Source organism: Phoca vitulina, unplaced genomic scaffold, assembly GCF_004348235.1.
Source record: "Phoca vitulina isolate PV1807 unplaced genomic scaffold, GSC_HSeal_1.0 scaffold8, whole genome shotgun sequence".
Classification (NCBI taxonomy): domain Eukaryota; kingdom Metazoa; phylum Chordata; class Mammalia; order Carnivora; family Phocidae; genus Phoca; species Phoca vitulina.
Genome location: NW_022589711.1, coordinates 69,397,927 through 69,415,324, shown reverse-complemented (window position 1 = coordinate 69,415,324; position 17,398 = coordinate 69,397,927). Strand labels below are relative to the sequence as shown.

Here is a 17,398-nt window from a genome sequence, read left to right as displayed (position 1 = left end):
GGTTCATTATTTACGTATTTATTTCTCAGCATTCCTAACTTCTGTATAATTCCCTGCATAATGAACACTTTGGAGTACAGACCAGAATGCAAATCGGGTTCTGCCCCTGAACCAGTTGTACATTTTAATCATGCTATGCCTCGGTTTCTTCATGTGCAACAGGGATGCTACCATCCAACTGCGTAGGTGTCACGGAAGGTAGGGGAGATAACCCAGGTCCAGCAGCTGACAGACATGGGCGCTGGCTGTGCATTTCTCTTCTCCCTCCCAGCGCTGTGTCCCTGACCACGCCGTCTTGCTCTTGCCCCCGGGCGGCAATGTGATTTTGTTTTTTATGGTTCTTTTGGTCCTACTTATAAAAACACTGGTGCAAATAGGACAGAGATTCTCCCTGTTTTGAACACCTTGTTCTCCAGCCTCTCATCCTTGTGTCTAGACCACCGATTAGCAAGAATACTAGGCACGTAGAAGTTTCTCAGTGAATGTTTATTAAGCAGAATAAATGACGTGGTCAAGAACTAAGCCAGCTCATGTTTGCCATCAGGCTCTGATAGGTGGGGTGTTAATTTGCTAGGGCTACTGTAACAGAGTACCTGAGACTGGACGGCTTAAACAACAGAAATTATTTCCTCACAATTCTGGAGGCTACAAATTTGGTTTCTTCTAAGGCTTCCCTCCTTGGTTGGTAGGTGGCCATCTTCCCTCTTCCCTTGGTGTTCTCACATGGTCTTCCCTCTGCGTGTCTGTCCTAATTTGCTCCTCTTACAGCAGTCAGTCATATTGGATTAGGGCCCAGCCACAGAACCTCATTTTACCTTAACTACCTCTTTAAAGTCCCTGTCTCCAAAGAGTTACATGCTGAGCTACTGGGGAGTTAGAACTTCAATATATGAATTGGTGAAGAGAGGGGGGTGGGTGGTGCGCACAATTCAGCCCATAATGGGTGACTGTCTGAGAAACGAGTACAGTGATCTTTTCCAAGGGTCTGCGCTTCTCTGGAAAAGATATGTGAGTGACTGTTGAGTCACAGAGCTAGAAAAAAACAGTTGTGATTTTTGAAAAAACAATACTATGTTCTGATTTTTTAAGAGCACTTACTAGAAGTTAGTTTGATGTTTCTCATTATATTATTCTTAGATGAGTAAGATGATTAGATGAATCCTGCCTATTTTTTTTCTCACTTTTGAATATCCAGTGCTTAGTTCATACTATGTGTTAGGAAATGTTGAATTGAATGCAGGTGATTTGTCTGCCTCTGGACGTTGTCACAATTTCATTCATCCCAAAAGCAGATGAATCTCAGTGGTCACTTGTGAAGGCACATTTTATTGCCTCAGGATTTTTGGACCTGAACTCTTTCAAATGTCTGAATTCTTCTCTGGTAATATTTCTTTATGAACCTTTTTTATTTTAAGATTTTATTTATTTATTTGAGAGAGAGAGAGAGAGCGAGAGAGAGCACATGAGCAAGGGGGCAGGGAGGGTGGAGGGAGAGGGAGAAGCAGACTCCCTGACAAGTAGAGAGCCCGACACAGGGCTCCATCCCAGGACCCTGAGATCATGACCTGAGCCGAAGGCAGATGCTTAACTAACTTACCCACCCAGGCACCCCTGTGAACCAAATTTTTAAAACAAAGAGTCCTATTACCATGATTTCCTGAGTTACTTATTAGTTTGTGCATTTTTATTGCTCCTTGGACTTCTTATTCTTTGGGGGAACATAGGCATAATTTCCTTAGACATAGATCAAAACTGCATTTGATAACTATATTGAAGTTTGTGTTATGGAAGAACAATGAACAAAATATTCAGCATATTTTTTTATTTTTGTTTCTGATTATTTCAGAATTAATATTTCTTAAAATATTTTTAATGATGAGGTAGGCCTTGACTGGTAAGGCAGTAGTTTTCTGAAAGAGTCCCATTACTCATGTACATGTAAATAGATGTCGTACAGAAGTACTGCAGAATAATTTAAGATAATTAAAAATGGGGCTGTCAAACAATTTTCATATTTGTAGGTAATTTGTGGTGTCAAAGAGCTACTTGGTTTTCTGACTGGAAACCTGTTTTTTTGTAAAGGGTAATTTATACATCAGATTTATTAATTTTTCGAATTAGTGGCAATATGCTTACAAAATATAGTGGTAAAAAGCTAATATATTAGTTGTGTATCTCCTATATTTTTGTGTTTTTTTCCCCCTAGTAGAATTCTTACCTTTGTTAGTGTGTTTTGTTCACCTTGTTTTTTAAGTGCTTTGTTTTAACAAGTCAGAAATTATGATGAAATGAAAATAATTTCTTCTCGCTATAACTGCTTCTGTTTATAAGCCCAGAGTTCTTCATATTTAGTGAGGGTCCTGTTCTTGTTTTACTGCATTGGCTGGGTCTGTGTGGCTGGTTGACCATTGGAAGTTTTATAATAATGAAGATTGCAAGTTTCAAGAAAACAAATCCTTTGCTTCTGTGGACCTTCCAGTGTCTAGCAGAGGATTGAATCGAAGGTTCTGTGAAAGAGGAACATCTGGAACATACCTTTACTTTTTTCTAACTAGCCAATGGCAGAGTGGGGGAGAGAGAAGACACTATAGATAATGCATGTTTACATCAAGATAGTAAGAAAAATCTGTATGATACAAAAATTGTACGAAGTGCGCTACCAAATGTCCTTTTCTCGCTCTGCATGTTAGATGATACAGAAGATGCTAGCACGTGCATTAGAATTTCCGACGTCATAGTTTAAGCATCATTTCACATCTGCCTTCAATTGACCGCTGTGCCTTCATAAATGATGTTAATGTGATTAGCTTGCCAAAACCCAGAAGAGATTACATTTATTAAAGAATGCATAAAAAGCCACATCTTGAGCTTTCCTAGGGAGTATGACTCAGAATCTTCATTTTAAGGAGTTAGTATTGTTTTCTTAATGAACTGTTAACATAGTGGTTAATTCTGAAACTATTATGTTAATTGGTTCATTAATAAACATAACAATTTTTGTTTTCTTAACATAAAGATGAATGGCTGTTAATTCAAATGAGACCTATCTTGTACACTCACATACAGACTAACATTGATAAACTTGACATTTTGTATCAAATGGTATTTTAAAAAACAAAGCTTATTATAATTTTTTTATTAGAATGTTTTAGATAGGATTAAGTCATTTTATTTTGGCCCATAATCAGCCTCCTGAGGTGTAATGAGAAATCCCATTTCAATATACAAGTTTAATTTTCAGTGTTTTTTGGTGGTGGTGGTGCTTTAAAATTTTTTTTTAAGCAAGCTTCCTACCAGTGTGTGCCTGATTGTCTTAAATACTTCATTAGGCCAGCTGGTCTCTTTGGTGTCTGGGTTTACTTTTAGGCCCTGACCCATGGGCCTCTTCTGCCTTGCCCTGCTCTTGTTCTCTGCACGCCTCAGCTTTCCCTCTTGATTATGGTATCTGTTGTATTATTTCTTATCTTGCATCTTAACAAAAGCCTTTGTTTTGAGAGCAGGTCGCATGGAATTGGCCAGAGAGGCAGTAAACTTGTTGCTGTACTTCCTTAGCTACCTTCCTTGGGGGAATTAGAAAGCATTTGAAGAACGTGTGGATGGGAGTGTTGATGGGCTCCCTCTGCCCATAGCAGGTCCCCTGTCCTAGTGTCTCCCTTCATAGCACCCATTACATTGTCAGGACGTCTTGGGAGCAAAGGGGTCCATCTTGATTGGGTATTGTTCGAGTTTTTTATTGGTTGGAATCCCCTCATTTCATTTGCATCCTTGGTCCCAGACTAAATGAACCTTTGGTACGCCTCTGGCCTCTGAAGTTAATGTGCTTTTGTTTCCTAAAGTCCTTGTATTAACGCAACAGTCATGCTAAAGAAGGAATGGGTCGAAAGCCATCAGGCCTATCTGGAAAGCTCTGCCCTGTGAAGCACATTTATGTTACTCAGAAATCTCTTCTTTCTGGAAAACCACTGAACCATTAGTTATATTCAGAGTCATTCCTCAAATCAACTAAATCACACATTAAATCCTCTTGTCTTGGATGAAGTCTTCAGAAGTCTTCTTCCAAGTCTTCTTGGAAAATTTTATGAGACAAACGAGATTTATTATCAAGCTGTTGATCTCTCCAAAAAGTTTTGTGTAATCAGAATCAAATGGTTGATGAAAAGTTTATTTTCATAAATTTTAATTGTTAAACGTTATTATTTCTAAAACTCATTTAAAAACTGGTAGAATTAGAGAACCAGAATTCAACATGCACTAATTTTTTTTTTTTTCCAGGACGAGAGAAAATTAAATTAAGGGAATAATTAAACACTATATATGTTCACAGGATGTTTCTTGATAATACATACGACACTCTTTCTTTCTGCTGTTTCCTTTAGGTGATTGAAGACAATACTGGAGTCCGCCGGGTGGTGGTCACACCCCAGTCTCCTGAGTGTTACCCCCCAAGCTACCCCTCAGCCATGTCTCCAACCCACCACCTACCCCCCTACCTGACTCACCACCCCCATTTTATTCATAACTCACACACGGCTTACTACCCACCTGTTACTGGACCTGGAGATATGCCGCCTCAGTTTTTTCCTCAGCACCATATTCCCCCTACAATATACGGCGAGCAAGGTGAGTATTGCTGGTATTGGGAGCTGTGGAAACTGGTTACAACTCGGAAGTAGCATAGGCTCTTTGAATCTGATTGCATTTGTGTTTTCACGTTCTTTAGTGCAATTTGGTTACCTTGTGAAGATTTGCTTTTTAAAGATCTTCCCTAAGCTATGTGAACAGAAAGAAAAGAAAAGTGGAGCTTTACTGTTGATCAGTTGAAATGTCAGTTATGTTATATAGGGTGACTATACGTTCCTGGTATGCTTAAAACAGTCCTGGTTTAAATCTCTTGTCCAGAGACATGATTAGGAATGCTACCTTTTCACTCTCAGAAGTGTTCAGTTTGGAATGCTAATTTAGTTGGTCATTCTATGCACATGGGGCCCTTTTTTCTTATAAACATTTAAGGACCCAATCTCTGTGTTATATATTGTCATTTTTATTAATGCCTAAATAGAATTTTTAATTGAGTTAAAATTTTTAATTTAAAATAAATGTTTTCCCCTAAGATCTGAAATTGTTTTGTAGGCTCCCATTCTTTTTTTTTGATCCACTTAAAAATCTGCATAGTAGGGGGTGCCTGGGTGGCTCAGTCGGTTAAGCGTCTGCCTTTGGCTCAGGTCACGATCTCAGGGTCCTGGAATCGAGTCCTGCATCGGGCTCCCTGCTCAGCAGGAAGCCTGCTTCTCCCTCTGCCTGCCGCTCTCCCCTGCTTGTGCTCAGACTCCCTCTGTCTTTGACAAGAAAATAAAATCTAAAAAAAAAAAATGTAGACTGAGCTTGCATTTGTCATAATCCTCCATTTCAGAAATTATACCACTCTATGGAATGTCAAGCTACATTACCCGGGAAGACCAGTACAGCAAGCCTCCACACAAAAAACTGAAAGACCGCCAGATTGACCGCCAGAACCGCCTCAACAGTCCCCCATCTTCTATCTACAAAAGCAACTGCACACCCGTGTACAACGGCTACGGGAAGGGCCACAGTGCTGGAGGAGGCGGAGGCAGTGGAGGAGGCGGCGGGGGCGGGCCAGGGAGTAAGAAAACAGAGCGGCGAGCAAGGAGCAGTCCGAAGTCGAATGATTCAGATTTGCAAGGTAACGTGCAGAGGTGGTTGCTATAACGAGTGAACCATGGAGCTAGACATCCTAAAGGAAACGTCTTGTACATAACAGTGTTATTTCATGGCAATTGGTCTTTCTACTAGGAATGACTGGTTAGACCCTCTGATCATTTTCTGAGTAAGAGCAGAATATCATATCCTCTTTTTGATTAATAGTTTATGGCAGAAATATCTTTGGGCTACAAGTGCCATGTGACGCTTTACGTAAGCTCGGTCACAAGTATCCCAGCGGGTTTTCACATTAGCCCACTTCCTGTTGTTTCACTCCAAATAGACAGGCAGGGAGGAGATCCGAAGTAAAACAGTCTTTCTAAGAGGTATAGGGCTTGTTTAACTCTGAAAATACTTACACCTCATGAAACCAGATGTAATTACTTGGTTCTGTAGTGAAATTTATCATTGTGGAATAGGAATATATTTTTGCTTAGTTTTAGGCATCAGTTCTTGCTTAATGCCACCTTTGCATTCTGAATAAAGTATTCATTGCCCAAGAATAAGACGGAAGAAATGAGGTCACCGCACATGAGACATCAGCTCCAAAGGGCATGTGTTTTTTTGTAGATGAGTCTTGTGGCTATAGATTGGTTAATTTGGGGGAAGAATGTTATATGTGCTTTAAATCAAGCTTTTAGCCACGATTTAGAAACCACCTATTTTGATGCCACGGGAGTTAAAAACAGGCTTTTGATACAGACGTGTAGAGAAGGCTGAGTTAATTGAAACAGAGTAAGGTAACATTTTGAAAAGCTAGGTGAGATTACAAATATAAATATATTATAAAGACATGAGCGACTAGAGAAGACAGGATAAGAAGTGATTATAGCACTCAATAAATACACTCTGTTTTATCAGACCTCATCCAGATAGGAACTGGGACTGTGTGTGCGTGTGTGAGAATGTGTTTGTGAATGACAGGGACGGAAGTTGTTTTTGTTTGATTGTGTTGGGAAGACTGGACTCTTTCTGGGGTTGAGGAAACCGAGGTAGAACCAGCCATTGGCATCAACATTTCCCCCCATTTTATTTATGAGTGAATTGTAGCATTAAAAAGAGGAATAGTCAGATGCAGTAAAAAGTGACCAGTAATTTCTCTGAGTAAAATGTATTACAGATTCTTTTAATTTTGTTCTTTATTCTTTTCTATATTTTTCCAAGTTTTATGCAGTTATCATGCATTATTATCTTATTAAACAAAGCATAAACAAGTATATAGAAGAGACCCAAAGTTTAAGAGGCCTTTAAGTAGTTTTTAAAAGATTTTATTTATTTGAGAGAGAGAGAGAACAAGAGCAGGGGGAGGGGCAGAGGGAGAAGCAGACTCCCCGCTGAGCAGGGAGCCCAGCCGCTTAACTGCTTAACCGACTGAGCCACCCAGGCGCCCCTAAGTAGTTTTTTAGGTATACTGCTATTTTTGCCATATAGAGTAATTTTTAGTCAACTGATAATACAAACTCAAGTTTAAAATTAGATTACTAGCAATGTTAGACTTTTTAACCATGGACATAAAAGGGAATTCACACAAAAAAATCAGAAATACATTTTTCTAAGGAGAATTTTAGTTTATAAAAAAAGACAAGAGGAATGTAGCAGTCTTCAGAGAGCTTAATGAGGTTTGAACTACCTTGATTATTTGATTCATTCTCTAATAATTTTTGCCCTGTCTTTCACCAACAAAGATTTCAGACAGATGACATAGATATATATAATAGAGTCAGAATAAATTTGAATTAAGATCTAAGGGGCAAAGAGATGAAGGAAAATAAGATGAATCGGAGTTAAAGTTAATAAATAAAACTAATGTAATTATGGATTAAGTATGGCAAAAATAAGTATCTTCCTTATCTGTGCAGTTATTTTATATCACATGTCTAAATGTGTAAGCTGCTCTATTTTTTAATATACTCACAGCTGTAAGAGAGGATATGGATTTGCACTGAAATCTATACTGAAATGTTTGCTAACATCTATATATTTACAAACATTTTGGGCCTCTTATGTAATGAATGAGAGTGTAATTATTTTGAGCACCTTAAGCTCTTTGCTATTGTGTATAAAACGATGATGATGATGATGATGATAGTAACAGTGAGATCACTTTCATTATGCTCTTACAGGAGTGTGTGTTTTGCAGTGAAAAATTAGAAAAAAATTTATTATCATCTCAGCTTTAGTCTGAACTTGCTCTGTTGCTCCTTTTCTCATTGCATTATTTACCTCCTCAAAACCACTCAGAGTGCAACTCTCCACATGGTTTAGCCACGAAATAAAGAATCAGAGTATTATGTTTTCTGCCTCATTTCAATAAGGATCTGAGGGGTTTGCATGTTGGATTTTAAAACTAAGTATTCATTTTCCCAAAGGAATTAAAAACTTAGGTCCTGACAAAAACCTACACCCAAGTGTTTATAGCAGCAGTATTCATAGTTGCCAAAACTTGGAAGCAGCCTAGATGTTCTCTAGTAAGTAAACAAACTGTGCTTTATGCAGACAATGGAATATTACCCAAATTCTGTTAAAGTATAAAAAGAGATAAAACCACCTTAAGTGCATATTACTGAATGAAACATGCCAATCTGAAATGACCACATTCCAAGGAGGTAAAAGACCTGTATTCTGAAAACTAAGAAATTGATGAAAGGATTTGAAGAGGACACAAACAAATAGAAAGATACTCCATGCTCATAGATTGGAAGAATTAATATTGTAAAACTGTCCATACTATCCAAAGCAATCTACAGATTCAGTGCAATCCCTATCAAAATACCAATAACATTTTTCACAGAAACTAGAACAGATGATCCTAACATTTGTGTGGAACCACAAAAGACCTCGAATAGCCAGAGCAGTCTTGAGAAAGAACAACAAAGCTGAATGTGTCACCATCCCAGATTTCAAGATATACTACAATGCTATAGCAATCAAAACAGTCTGGTGCTGGCAGGAAAATAGATACATAGATCAGTAAAACAGAATAGTGCAGAAATAAACCCATAGTTATATGGTCAACTAATCTATGACAAAGAAGGCGAGAATATACAATGAGGAAAAGACAGTCAAATGGCGCTGGGCAGACTGGATAGCTACATGCAAAAGAATGAAGCTGGACCACTTTCTTACACCCTATACAAAAATAAACTCAAAATGGATTAAATACCTAAATGTGTGACCCGAAATCATAACACTCTTAAAAGCAGACATAGGCAATCATCTGTTGGACATGGACCTTAGTAGCATATTTATGGATATGTCTCCTCAGGCAAGAGAAACAAAAACAAAAATGAACGATTGGGACTACACAAAAATAAAAAGCTTTTGCAAACAAAACAAAATGAAAAGGCAGTTTACTGAATAGGAGAAGACATTTGTAAATGATACATCTGATAAAGGTTAATATCCAAAATATATAAAGAACTTCTACAACTCAACATCAAAAAAAACAATCCAATGAAAAAATGGGCAGAGGACCTGAGTGGACATTTTTCCAAAGAAGACATACAGATGGCCAACAGGCACATGAAAAGATGCTCATCATTACTAATCATCAGGGAAATACAAATCAAAACCATGAGAAGTCACCTCATACCAGTCAGAATGACTAGTATCAAAGGACAAGAAATAACAAGTGTAGGTGAGGATGTAGAGAAAAGGGAGCCCTCATGCACTGTGGGTGGGACTGTAAATTGGTGCAGCCACTGTGGAAAACAGTATGGAGGTTCCTCAAAAAATTAAAAATGGACCATATGATCCAGTGATTTCACTATGGGTTATTTACCCAAAGAAAAACACTAATTCAAAAAGATATGTACCGCTATACTTATTGCAGTATAATTTACGTTAGCCAAGATATGGAAGCAACCCACATATCCATTGATTGACGTGTGGATAGAGAAGAGTGATATATGTACATAAAATGGAATATTATTCAGCCATAAAAAAGAATGAGATCTTGCCACTTGCAACAACATGGATGGACCTAGCGAGGGTATTATGCTGAGTGAAATAAGACAGAGAAAGACAAATACCATATGATTTCACTTGTATGTGGAATCTAAAAAACAAAAAATAGATACAGAGAACAAACTGGTGGTTGCCAGAGGGGAGGTGAGTAGGGGGATGGGCAAGATAGGTGAAGAGGATTAGGAGGTGCAAGCTTCCAGTTGTAAATATTTTAAAAGAAAAAAACCCCAAATGAATCAGATACTGTTTAAAAATAAAATATGAAAGAATAAGCAGATGAATCAGTGTACAAACAGGAATAGAATTGAATAAAATGCAGTAGATCAAATGAAATAAACTAACATTCTGGATTCAGAAACAAAAAACCCAAAATAAATTCCCCCTAAACCTCATTTTCAGATCTACTAAATGAGACTCTCTTCACCTTATCTGGCTTCATGGATGGATGTATGTTTGTTTGTTTTATCAGTCCTCCACTGGGAATGATGTCAGCCAAGATAAAGAACTACTATCCTAAAATTAAGGATGGTTGCAATAGGTGTGGTTCACTAAGTTGTGCACAGTAGGAGACAGGAACTTTTAATTCACCATTTTTACCTCCTAGAACTATTTCTGGCATATAGTAGGTACACAGCAAATATTTGTGGAATGAATTCTGTATTCTTAATTTGTTTTCTAGAACAGGTCTTCCATTTGAACTTATGTAGCTGTTGTACTGTTTCCTCTTCCTAGGAATAATTCTGTACCCCTAAGGATACTGCTCTGCAGCCAGCCCCTCCTTTCATTTACTGTTACCTTCAGGAAAACAGCTTAGGCAGGACAGAGTCCCACGGCAGCCTCAGAGGAATGTCGGCTTCAGGTTTCTTTGTACTACCTGGAGTTCATGGCGTGTTGTAGGCATAGAGTGGTTGGGACTTTGTTAGAAGGCATACTTGGCTTAGAATTGATCTGGCTTTGTCACTTGCTGACTGTTTGCTTTTAGTATTCCCTGAATCTCTGTATCGTTTGTAAAATAGTATTTTAATTCTCTTTATTAAATATTAAAAGTAGCCTAGTTCATTTCTTAACACCTCAGGATAACGCTCACTGTTAACTTGAATATTTTTGCTCTCTCCCTCCTGTCATCTTAGGATCACCTTTCATCCAGGACGTCCCTTCTTTAAACCTGTATCTCTCTACCCTCCTCTGCAGTGACCCTCCTTCTTCCTTCCAGCCCTCCTCCTGCAGCTCCTTCCCTTGTAAGCCAGAAGTGTCTTCCTTCTGCTCAGACCACCTTAACACCTTGACAGCTACACCTCACATTCCCGGACACGTGTGTACTTTGCTAAATGATCACGACACTCAGTCTAATTGCTGTCTGTCACTACACAAAGTGACCAAAAATTTTTTCTTTTGATGAGAACTTTTGAGATTCACTTTCTTAGCAACTTCCAGATTTGCAATACAGTATTCTTGACTATAGTCACCGTGCTGCACACTACCTCCCTGTGACTTGTTTTATCAACTGGAGGTCTGTACTTCTTGATCCCCTTCATCTATTTCCCCCATCAGCTAATCCCCCTTCCTGTCTGGCAACCACCAGTCTTATCTCTGTATCTGTTTGGTTTTATTTGTTCATTTGTTTGTGTTTTTTTAGATTCCACATGTAAGTAAAATCATACAGTATTTATTTATTTTTCTCTGATTTATTTCAGTTAGCATAGTACCCTCTAGGGACATCCATGTTGTAGCAAATGGCAAGATTTCCTTCCTTTTTATGGCTGAGTAATATTCCTGTGTGTGTGTGTGTGTGTGTGTGTGTACACATCATATATTTTCAGTGCATCTGTCAGTGAACACTTGGGTTGCTTCCATATCATGGCTACTATAAATAATGGTGCAATGAACACAGGGCTGCATGTATCTTTTCAAATTAGTGTTTTTGTTTTCTTTGGATGAATACTCCATAGTGGAATTGCTGAATCGTATGGAATGGAAGAATTTGTTCTCATCTGCAGAATATTGCCCAATGCATGGGTCTCGAGACTGTTCTGTGGCCAAGACCCAGTTAAAAGTGTCCCATTGTCTTTCATCATGGAGACTACAGAACTTGTGTGTGTCACTGAGTGAGAGGGAAGTTTCATTCCTTCCCTTTTATCCTCAATAAGAACCAAAGCATATGACATTAAGGAAGTTACCCAGCGGTTACAGGTTTGAAACTGAAATCCCGCAATTTTCAATCTGAATTGTAGTCCCATCATCATATATCCTCAGAAAGGAGAAAAAGGTTACCTACTAGTGCTGTTTTGGAAAGGATTATGTGAATCCAGAGTGAAAAATAACAACTTTGATGAGGATCCAGTCTGATAATAGGAAAAAGACCTAAGCAATCCCTTTAATTATGGGTGTGTGTGTCTGTGTCTGTGTCTGGGATGGGACAGGGAGAGAGAGAGAGAGAGAGTACGTCCAACATGCTAACTCACAGTCTCCACTTTGTGTGTAGAGGTGTGTTGTGTGTATAGTTGGTACTGCTGACCTTTCCCTCATCTGCAGGTTTATCCCAACGGTGAGGATGTTTTTCTCACTCATTACTTGTACATTTTAAAACTTTAGTGGAATTGTAAGGTACAGTAGTATATGTTTTGGATTGTGTGATACACAAGTCATTTCACTAGGCCTCAGTTTTCCTTTAGTAAGATGAACAGGTGAATTAGGGTCATTGATTTTCAAAATCTTATCCATGAGTAGGTCCTCCATTTTCAAACACTCTTGTATAGATCCCAATTAAATACAGATCCTTATTCCCTACACACACACACACACACACTCTGAAATCAGATAGAGTTGGTGCTGCTGTGGTTGGAGCGGGGAACCTAAGTACTTGATAGCATCCACAAGACTTTCCCAGAGGTGAGGCCCTCATCCAGACCCCAGCTCCTTGGTCTGAGACCCGCAGCTTCACCAACCACTCTGTAGGGGCTTGTGAGATTCATGTATGCTCATGATCTGCCCCAGCCCTAAACAACAGCCTGTGGAGGGTGGGGCCCAGCAATGTGTGTTTTCCCAGGCTCTCCCGGTGGGGAGTAGGCAAGTAATGCTTGAGAGCCTCTGGCCCTTTGAGTGCCAAGCGATTTTTTTTTTAAATTTCTTTAATTAACATATAATGTATTATTTGTTTCAGGGGTACAGGTCTGTGATTCATCAGTCTTACACAATTCACAGTGCTTACCATACAACATACCCTCCCCAATGTCTATCACCCAGCCACCCCATCCCTCCCACCACCCTCCTCTCCAGCAACCCTCAGTTTGTTTCCTGAGATTGAGAGTCTCTTATGGTTCATCTCCCTCTCTGGTTTCATCTTGTTTCATTTTTCCCTCCCTTCCCCTATGATCCTCTGTCTTGTTTCTCAAATTCCTCATATCAGTGAGATGATATGATACTTGTCCTTCTCTGAATGACTTATTTCACTTAGCATAATACCCTCTAGTTCCATCCACGTCATTGCAAATGGCAAGATTTCATTCCTTTTGATGGCTGCATAATACTCCATTGTATATATATATACCACATCTTCTTTATCCATTCATCTGTCGATGGACATCTTGGCACTTTCCATAGTTTGGCTATTGTGGACATTGCTGCTATAAACATTAGGGTGCACGTGCCCCGTTGGACCACTGCATTTGTATCTTTGGGGTACATACCCAGTAGTGCAATTGCTGGGTCGTAGAGTAGCTCTATTTTCAACTTTTTGAGGAACCTCCATCGTGTTTTCCAGAGTGGCTGCACCAGCTTGCATTCCCACCAACAGTGTAGGAGGGTTCCCCTTTCTCCGCATCTTCGCCAACATCTGTCGTTTCCTGACTTGTTAGTTTTAGCCATTCTGATGGGTGTGAGGTGGTATCTCATTGAGGTTTTGATTTGGATTTCCCTGATGCTGAGTGATGTTGAGCACTTTTTCATATGTCTGTTGGCCATTTGGATGTCTTCTTTGGAAAAATGTCTGTTCATGTCTTCTGCCCATTTCTTGATTGGATTATTTGTTCTTTGGGTGTTGAATTTGATAAGTTCTTTTTTTTTTTAAAGATTTTTATTTATTTATTGAGATAATGATCGAGAACATGAGAGGGGGAGAGTCAGAGGGAGAAGCAGACTCCCCGCTGAGCAGGGAGCCCGATGCGGGACTCGATCCTGGGACTCCAGGATCATGAACTGAGCCAAAGGCAGTTGCTTAAGCAACTGAGCCACCCAGGCGCCCTGATAAGTTCTTTATAGATTTTGTATACTAGCCCTTTATCTGAACGTCATTTGCAAATATCTTCTCCCATTCTGTCGGTTGTCTTTTGGTTTTGTTGACTGTTTCCTTTGCTGTCCAAGCAATTTTTAACTGAGTTTTTAATGGACATTAAGGAGGGCATGTGATGTAATCAGCACTGGGTATTATATAAGACTGATGAATCACTGACCTCTACCTCTGAAACTAATAATACATTATATGTTAATTAATTGAATTTAAATTGAAAAAATACAATAAAGTGGAAGGACTCTGGGAGGCATTCTTAAAACAGTAGATTTAAGTTGAGGCATAGTCCTTTTGTAGTATACGGTATAACGATAAGCATGTACTGTTGATGGAAGAATTCCAGTTGTGTCATTAACATATAGGTAGTGGCTGATGTGGAGGCCTCTAGAACTTTCAGTCCCATGTGGGAAGGACTTGGGACAAAATGGTAAGAATTCCAAATATAGAAGAAAACGAGGATACAGCATACTTTTGGCATTTGACCTTTGACCTTTGGGATTGTTGACAATCCAAAGATTCAGTTATACTTTAGATGAAATTCCACCACATAGAGTCATAATTTCTGATTGTAACACTGGAAGCTGGTGACAAAAACATTATTCTTGTGCTTTTCTCCTTTGGAGATCACAGATTGCCTTCTGGCCTGAGTAGTTTCCCTTATTATCACGTTTTTGTGTTCTAATCCCTTCTCAGCTGGTCCTCTTCGACATTTTTTTCTCTTTTATATTTTGCTATCACTGCTCAGGAACCAGAATCTGACTCCAATGTCTGTTTACCCAAACTTAGCTTAAAAGCTCATTCATTCTTGCAGATAAGAATTACAGTAGTAAGTCAGGGATGGTGTTTTCCTCTTGAGGTCTGAGATTGTGAACATTTGGGAGGCCTTGTAGTTTCTCCTCTTGCTGGATGGCATGGGCTCCGGGAGGGGGTGGCTGCATCCACCTGGGCCAGGCCTGGGACAGTGGTCCCCTTTGTTTGGAAGGAGGAACCGAATGTTAATAAGGTCTGGAATGTTGGGATGTCAAGGCAGATTTTCTTCTGGAATCTCTTCTGGTCTTGGCACCCTATAAGAGATAACCCTGGTGCTTTTCTGTTTAAAGTAAGCTATTTTGTGGGGCTTGCACACTTCGCAAATGGCCTATGGCTTCTTTCACTTGTAAGCTCTTCCATCTCCTGAGCACATATCCTCCTAGGCTTGCTTGAACAGGGTGTCTGGGAAGAGTGTGGTTGAGGCGGGGCTGTGGGGTTTCTCCTTGCTCCTGAACTGTGCGCTTTCCGCGCTGCCCTTGAAAATGTGCAGCTTCTAGATGGATTCCCATCAATGCGCCATCTCTCAAGTCTGTCACTGCAGATAAATCCTGTGTGTTTTCACTTGTCTGCAGCTGTGGATGAATCCTAAGCATGGCAAAAATATCCAGAAAACATGAAAAAAATTAAAAGTGAGCTCAGGTCAGTGGAATTCACCCATCTTTCTGCCAAGTACAGTCTGAAAGTGAAAATAGTCCAAACAAGGCCAAATAACTTCGATTTTTTTTTTTTTTTTTTTTTTTTAAAGGATGATATGTGGACCCCTGGCTCAAAATGCCAAGAGACATTCTTTCTAGCAGGAAACTGGGCAGTTAACACCCTCTTTTCCATTTCAGAGGTTGGCTGCCAGATCCATTCTTGGGTTTTGGAGGCCTCTGAGTGATGCTGGTGGAGATCTGAGCAGACTTCCTGCAACAGCTCCCTACCCGTGGGATGGCAAAGGAGACAAGCCTGGGGATAAGAGGCTTATCCTCTGAAGGCCCGAGCTGGAGAAACCCAACTACGAATAACTCTCTTTTCTGTTAAGATTCCAGTATGCTGATTTTTTTTTTTCCTTACAGAGGCCTGCGTGTTGCTCCACAAGGAGGAAACTAGAGTGGCCCAAGTTGTTGCTAATGTGTAGGTGTGTCTTTATCAAGTCCCATCACTTATCTCTCTGCCTTTTGCCCTCTTCTTCCCCCCACTCTCATTGTTCTTGCAGTCTGGAATGTTTTAAAGATGTTAACGACGTGATTCTTAGGGCAGACAGGATGAGATATATTTGTCATGTCAATTGAAGGAGTCCTAACCCATTAAATCATACTTGAAGTTTCACATTTTTCCCTTACATATAAAAAGACAGATAACATGTGAAAGCATTCTTTGAGTTTTCTTTTGAAATGAATATTCACCCAAAGACTGAGGGCAGAATTTTGATTAGTTTCTACCATATGTAGTACTTAACTCCGTGCACCCATATTATTTTCTCTGCCTTTTTGCTTTCTTGGGAACTGGTCCTAGCGGCACTTAGATGACATCAGAACCCGTGTTGGTAAAATACAAAGCATTCCAAAGAACCCTTTAAACAGCAGGTATAAGTGATGACATGGTTTGTTTCTGGTACATATGTAACCTTCAATTTTATTGAATTGAAACTTTTAGATGCTATTCTCTCATTTAGCTAAGTTGAATTCTGAATTTACCTGGGTCAGAGGTCATCATCACACATGTGCCCGACTTAGAAGCAGAATGACTTACTAGCTGGGACCCTGCAGTTCTTGGTTTTGTCCCAACTCTGCCACTTGAGAGCTGTGTGCCTTTGGGCCAGATAGTTCATCTCTCAAAGCTTCAGTTTCTTCATGTTTGTATAAAATTGGGGTAATTAATAGCACTTACATCAGAGGCTGTTGTGAGCTCTCCATTACAATTTCAGACGCTACATGCTTTAAAAATGTTACAGAGCATGGGTGAAGAATGACCATGACATGTTTCTGCTTACGAGAACTGCCTCCTGTGGGTCATGTTAGCAGAAACCCAGCAGCCTGGGAGCATGCCCCTCAGAGTGCCGACGGGCAAGTCATCCTGCAGTCGGTGTCAGTGTTGAGTAAGGACTTGAGATACGAGAGGATTCTGTGGACCATCCAGGCCCCCCAAAATTCTCTTCACTATGGCTACCCATAAACAACCTGAAGAATCCCGAGCAAGAGTGAAATTCAGCCCTCTCTTCTTGTCTTTCCTCTGCCTCCTCTGGGCGGGATTCCCTTCTGAGATTGAGGAGGAGAGCGTGCTGGGTCAGCTTGATTCCCTGTCCGAACCCGCTCAACTTACTGACTGCTTTAGATTATTTTGCTGGTGTTGGGAGAAAAAGGGAAAGAGGTTAGCTGGAGATGATTTGGGCGAACAACAGCTTGTCTATATTTATTTTGCCAACACTGAGACTACTTGCTGTAGGCCAGCTAGTTAACCCAAGTGGATAAGCTAACTAGGAAACCTACCACACTTCATAATCTTTCACAATTTTTCCTTACACCTCAGAAGTTGTACCACCATCACTTCCACAGCCCCTTGCTCATATCCTGTTGGGCGTACGCTGTGTCTGTTGCTACATCCAGAAGGCACAGGGGTATGAATAGAGAAGATGGT

At 39.8% G+C, this 17,398-nt stretch overlaps 1 protein-coding gene across 5 annotated transcripts in view; it reads left to right on the top strand.

Moving 5' to 3' along the window:
* The window catches only part of FNDC3B (fibronectin type III domain containing 3B), a 336,841-nt gene that overhangs the window by 193,747 nt on the left and 125,696 nt on the right, over positions 1-17,398 (top strand). For all 5 annotated transcript variants that reach the window (XM_032407203.1, XM_032407205.1, XM_032407207.1 and 2 more), the window contains 2 exons: positions 4,377-4,620; positions 5,411-5,701. In XM_032407203.1, the coding sequence (XP_032263094.1) occupies positions 4,377-4,620; positions 5,411-5,701 (535 nt within the window). The remainder of the gene's footprint in view (positions 1-4,376; positions 4,621-5,410; positions 5,702-17,398) is intronic.